Genomic DNA, 6114 nt, shown 5'->3' with positions numbered 1-6114 from the left:
CCTCACTGTTGTCTCACCTTTGCTTTCCCTTCAGCAACTTCCTGCTAACACCCAAAAGCAGATCCACATTAATTCACTGAACCCAGCATATCCATGAACTGGATTATCTCATATCCTGGTGAAAAGCTTAATGAGCTGTCATGATTTAACCCCATCTACATTTAAAGCAGGAGTTAAAAAACCAAACCAAAACGCAGAACAGTATCACTGGTGTTTGTTGATTAACCGATATCTTAATAAAATGGTAACGGCATATATTTCCATCACTCAGTATGGATAATGGATCAATACTTGAATAAGAAGCTCTAAAGAAAGGTAGAAAGGTATAACCATCTCATCTATACACAAAACCAAGTAGCTTTTGCACCATTTTCTGAATGTACATTTCTCATCTATCATGCCATTGGCATAATGAAAAGGACATGCACAATACCAGCAGATATTAAGGTTTTTTTCAAGGCAGAAGAGCCTAACAAAAAAACCCAAACAACTACACACACAAAAGAAGGCACCCTGCAAAACAAAACTTAAAATGAGCTACTGGAATTGGGCACATTCCATATACGTGTTAGGGATCTTCCAAAGATGCCATTTGTTTGTGAGTTTCTTCACATATTCGACAACCTAGACACTAAAAGGAGTAACAGGGCCCATCAGCAAACAAAACCCAAGACGACCCTCCAGCCACGTTAAGTATTTATTAAGCTCTCTTGCTACAAAAGAGACAGAAAGAGAGCACAAAATACAAAACAGAAGAGAAGAAAGTATGTCTCAATTGTGTGGAGAGCTGACACTGCAGCCCTTATGTGTGGAAGGTGCAGAATAACCCTCATGTCATAGCACTTAACAGCAAGCACTGCTTCACTACCCAGTTCTAGCGTTTCAAGTTTGAGAGAGTTGGACAATGGAAGCTTTAAAAACAAAAAAGATTAAGTAGCAGTAAGATTACTTTTTCTTCAATCTTTCATTTCTCCATCAGCACTCGATTTTTCCCCTGATGAGTTTTCAATATGAAAACATGACGTGTGGAGAATCACACACACAGAGTAATTTTCTCTTTAAAAAGTCAATATAGTTTTAATTAACTATACGAGCCCCTCTTCTCCCAACATCCTAACACTACTAGGTCAAAACAAGTTTTGGTACTTGTATGCAAGAAGTAGGTTAAATACTAAAGTTAATCCTTTCAGAAGGAAACATGTTTTTGTGCGAAGTGCCAGCGGCATTGTAAGTGCCAGCATTCAACTGGTTTAGTCTATCACTACTTCAAATAAGAAAACAGCAGGTATGCTGGACACTTATTCAGAGTTTTGACCAGCACACCTGATAATCCCATGCAGCAGCGAAATGTTTGGTTTTGAAAAAGAGAAGAATTCTGTCAGGCTGTTTTTCTGCAACATTCATCATGTAAATAAACATGTAATTTTAAGTATTTAATTTACAGAGACTGGATAATTCCACTTGTTCCAAACTCTACTTGTTTAAATATTTGATGTTTAAAATGAAGAGATTCATTTAATTCAGTCCTAAAATCCTCAGACAGCCTTCCATAAGGGCCCACAGTCCATCTTCCAGGATGTCCTATACATGTACAAAGATCGGCTCTTTCATTTTAGAAGTTGATAGCTTTGCCAAAAGATGCCGCTAGGTTTGCTTCCCTGAAGGCTTCTGACACTGTCTGTAGAGAGCAAGCACAAAAAGGTACAAGTCATTAAGTTACAAGTAATTACAGCATGTCTGTGTAACCCTGGTGTTCAACAGCCCGTTTAGAAAAAAAAACTTACTGGATGGGCATGGCAAACTCTGGCTACATCTTCACATGATGCTCCATATTCCATAGCAAGGGCAGCTTCGTTAACCATTTCGCCAGCACCCTGTAATTTAATGGTATTTGTAATTAGCACAAATCTTTATGCAGTTGTCTAGGTTCTCCTGAATCACTAACAGCTTGTAAATAAGCATCCTTTGCTAAAAAGAAGAGTTGTATTATAACTAGCACTTCAGCTGTGTTCTAATATAAGTCATAAGTACTTAATCTATTTGGTGACTGTGCTCAAGCCCAGTATAAATCTAAACATAATTCTTAGTGAGAGTATTTGTTCTGTCATTACAGAGTTGTGCAAAATCTGGGCATTTTTCCACAACAAGATACCAGTCAGAAAATATCCACATTCTTAAAGCTACAATGTACATTATCACTGCTGAAACTTCCCCAAATCTTCCTTCTTTTTTTACAAGCACCACTTCTCCTAACTTGATGACTACTTTGCAACTGTGCAACACTAAATAAAAGACCCTTACAAGGCTAAGACAGCAGCACAATTTACAATACTTACCGCGCCTAAAATGTGAGCACCCAACATCCTGTCTGTTGATTTTTGACTAAGTATTTTCACCATGCCATCTGTGTCAGCATTTGTCTTTGCTCTACTGTTCGCAGCAAATGGAAATTTTCCGATTTTGTATTCTATACCCTACAAAACAGGTATGTGTTACTGAGTTAATGACCAACAAGAACAATGTAACCATACAGACAATTTGGTAAGTACAAGAACAGAAGCAATACAAAAATAAAAAACACGTAAGAGACACAGCAATCACCAAAAGGGGTATAAAGGGGTCTTAAAAAAAGATTATTTAGCAAATGAAGAATATTAACTTCACAGAATAGAAGTCATTAAATAGAAGTCATTGAAGAGACCCATTAAAAGAGAGTGGCGTGCAGGAGGGAATCATTCAATCATACACTCTGAGCAATAAATTCAGATGCAGAAATTCTCCTGGAAAAAGTAGCTAGATAAACTGCTAGACGATGAAACCATGCCCAAGATGGAAAAACAGTTTTCTGAGAAGAAAACAAACAGTACCTCTTCTTTCAGCTGTTCTTCTGATTTGCCAACCCAGGCCACTTCAGGGTGAGTGTATATCACAGAGGGTACGCAGTTATAGTCGATGTGAACTGCTCCCCCAGCCATCCCTTCTACACAAAGAATGCCTTCATCCTCAGCTTTGTGGGCCAGCATAGGTCCAGCAACTACATCACCAATAGCATAGATGCTATCAGACCAATGAAACAGAATAAGACACTGTTTAAAAACATCCTAGCACACCTAGGCTACCTTATATAATAGCCAGTTTGAAACATTGCTGAAAACTCTAATCAAAACAGATTAAAGTACTAAATTTCAAAAGAAATAAAGTATAAGAGAGCAGTTTCCACAGAATGACCACCCTTCAAGAAGTACTAGTGACATGAAATATACACAGTGACTTTTAAATTACAAAACTTCAAAGGTTGACTAAAAATCTTTAGTTCCTGAAATAAACAGAAATCTTAAATTCTCCTTTCAGAAAAGAAAGCTATATTCTGCAATTAAAAACAAAAAAAGTGCTTTAGTAGGTTAAGCTTTTAAAAATAAGAGTTCTGCTTAAAAAAAAGTAAAAAATACTTAGTCTTACTTACTTTGGAATTTTGGTTTGGAACCTGTTATTGACTGGGATTCTCCCCCTCTTATCAAGTTCAATTCCAATATCCTCCAGACCTAGATTTTTTGTAAAAGGACGCCTACCGATGCAAACTAGGAGCACATCACAAGTTATTACTTCTGCCTTGCCACCAGCAGCAGCTTCAACACTAAAGAAAAATAAGTAGGAAAAATGCTAAGCTGTAAGCTTTCAGCATTGTATTTCTCTGACTAGTAACTAATATGATCCAGATGGTGACCTACTGGCTGGATCTGGCATCCAAAACACTTGCATACAGCCCACCCCACGCTTCTTCCTTGCAAGAGTTGAGGCGTAGAAGAGGGAAGAAGGGACAGTGACTCTTACTACATTTGTTAACAACGCTTAGATACAGAAATTCAGGGTATATATATCCACTAGCAAGTAGCATGACCTGATGGGATCAAATCTGTACAGCAAAATAATTAGTGCTGAGTACTCAACATCCAAACTACATATATTTTGGGGTGGGGTAGGGCCACGTATTCTGAGCAAGCTTTCTTCTGGCCCAAGAACCAAACACCTGTTAGCAGCTGCCCTGCATCAGGTGCATCCCTCAAGGGCATCTTTGTGTTTAACTGCACCCAGAACAAGTTCAGTTCATGTGCTCTGGGAGCGCAAGAACCAAGGCATGGTAAGTGAGGGTAAGTAGGAAGTGTGTTTCAAAAGCATACTCCTGAACCAAAATGAAACCCTAAATGTAGAAACAGACTACATGAGAGATCCAACCAGCATCAGCGTGGTACATAAAGAAGCCCAAATCTAGGACCTTTACAATGGTGGGAGGACAGACTATCCCGAGGTATGGCGATACAGCAAATACAAGTCACCATATTAAGATTCCAGTGAAAACACATTTAAGCTTACTTTTGTTAAGTAACATTAAGCGTTTTCTTAAAACTCAAACTACAGTTTCTGCATAGAGAATACATTAACAAGAAAGAGAACCGAAGTAGTGTATACATACGGACTTTTACAAAGCAAATTTGCTTTATATGTTCTATACTAGCTGTTCATCTATAAGTCTTCAAAGGGCTTGAGCGTGGCCATTAAAAGACACTCTGGGGTAGTTTCATTTATTTCTGCTCAAAAGCAATAAAATCTCTGCCACGCTTATTTTGAGACAAGAGGAGGTATGGACAAAATAACCCCTTCAGTAAGCAGCCAAGAATTAATGGCTTGAAAATGACTGTATGAACAATCATGGGATTTATGTTAGTTATACCAGAAGCAAAGATCTTCCATGAAAAGAATGATTTAGAGTTCTGGTTTTATTACTGATCTCACTATAACAGCACTGGTTTTATACTAGCACACCTTCAACTCAAGTCAATGGAACCTCTCCTGTATAAGCAATCTAGGACTCAAACCCAAAATTATGAGCTCTGTAAGTTACAATACAGGATAAAAATTAAATTTCACTAAAGAATTACATTTCATCCTAAATCCATTTTTTCCTATTTAAAAAATAAGATCAGATTGTATTTTTAACTAGGTTTGATGGATTGGGAGGAAGACTATATATGGCATTCCTCTAGTTTTATGTTAAACACTTACGCTACATCGATTTTTCCATCTGGTTTCTTGGTAGCACCAGTAACTTTGGTGTTCAGTTTAAACTTAAGTCCCTGTTTCTGAAGAATACGTTGGAAGTTTTTAGAGATCTCCATGTCAATTCCCATTCCACCAACATGGCCCATGAACTCAACAGCTGTCACATCTGCACCGAGGCGCTGCCAAACTGAACCCTGCAGTCACAACAATATAGGTAAAAGGAGTTTGAAAAGGGAACTTCAGATTTCTTTACATTTACCTCAGACTGTAAACTTTTCAAAAGCAGGACAACATGTAACAGCAAAGTGATCAGTTTTTACAGATGTTACAGTGTAAAATAAAGCAAGTCCAACTTTCCCCAGCTTTTCCACAAAAAATGGATTTATCACTACTTGTTTGCATACCCAAAACTTCAATGATTGAATTCACGGAATTAAGCTTTTAAAGAAATAGCTAACAAAATAATTAAGTATTAATTAGGTACGTTTTAGGTTGTAGGTATAGAAAAATTAAAAATCAAGGAATCTGAATGTAGCTCAGAAAACCCGAAGGAAATTGCTTGTGGTGTTCTAATACCACTACAAACCAAATCAAAACAATACCACATTAGGAAATTTTATGCAATAAAATGGAACCACTGCTGCTTCTGTATGTATTTATAACCATAACCGCTATCATCAGCTTCACCAACAAAACCCATATACACCCTATTTACCTGCAGTTACCCACATCCATCCAACACAGTATTTCCAGGCTAAGCAACCACTAAGCAGATGTGTACATTTTCAAGCAGTTCTAAGACCAACAAATATACATTCTTTTTGAACCACGTAGGTCTGAGGCAAAAGGACTCGGACAAAGATGAACTAACAAAGTCTCCGCTCCATTGGTTGTTAGATAGAACACATACAATCACATCACATAAAAATTTTTTGGGATTAACTGCTACACACAAAAGTTTATACTGGCTTAAAATTAACTTCCCTTAAAAAAGGAAGTTCTTTCATCTATACATAGAGCAGGTACAAACCTCAGTGAAAGTTAAACACCACCCCC

General features: G+C 37.5%; 1 protein-coding gene across 1 annotated transcript in view; it reads right to left on the bottom strand.

Moving 5' to 3' along the window:
- DLD (dihydrolipoamide dehydrogenase) overlaps positions 1-6114 on the bottom strand; it is a gene marked incomplete at its 5' end in the record, with an annotated part of 14550 nt that continues 8436 nt past the window's right edge. Inside the window, 6 exons of the mRNA XM_009324385.1 lie at positions 1-1678; positions 1785-1874; positions 2337-2474; positions 2868-3057; positions 3464-3634; positions 5062-5252. Coding sequence (XP_009322660.1) covers positions 1613-1678; positions 1785-1874; positions 2337-2474; positions 2868-3057; positions 3464-3634; positions 5062-5252 — 846 coding nt within the window. The remainder of the gene's footprint in view (positions 1679-1784; positions 1875-2336; positions 2475-2867; positions 3058-3463; positions 3635-5061; positions 5253-6114) is intronic.

The sequence above is a fragment of the Pygoscelis adeliae genome, unplaced genomic scaffold, assembly GCF_000699105.1.
Source record: "Pygoscelis adeliae isolate BGI_AS28 unplaced genomic scaffold, ASM69910v1 Scaffold315, whole genome shotgun sequence".
NCBI lineage: Eukaryota > Metazoa > Chordata > Aves > Sphenisciformes > Spheniscidae > Pygoscelis > Pygoscelis adeliae.
This window is presented reverse-complemented; position numbering and strand designations above follow the sequence as displayed.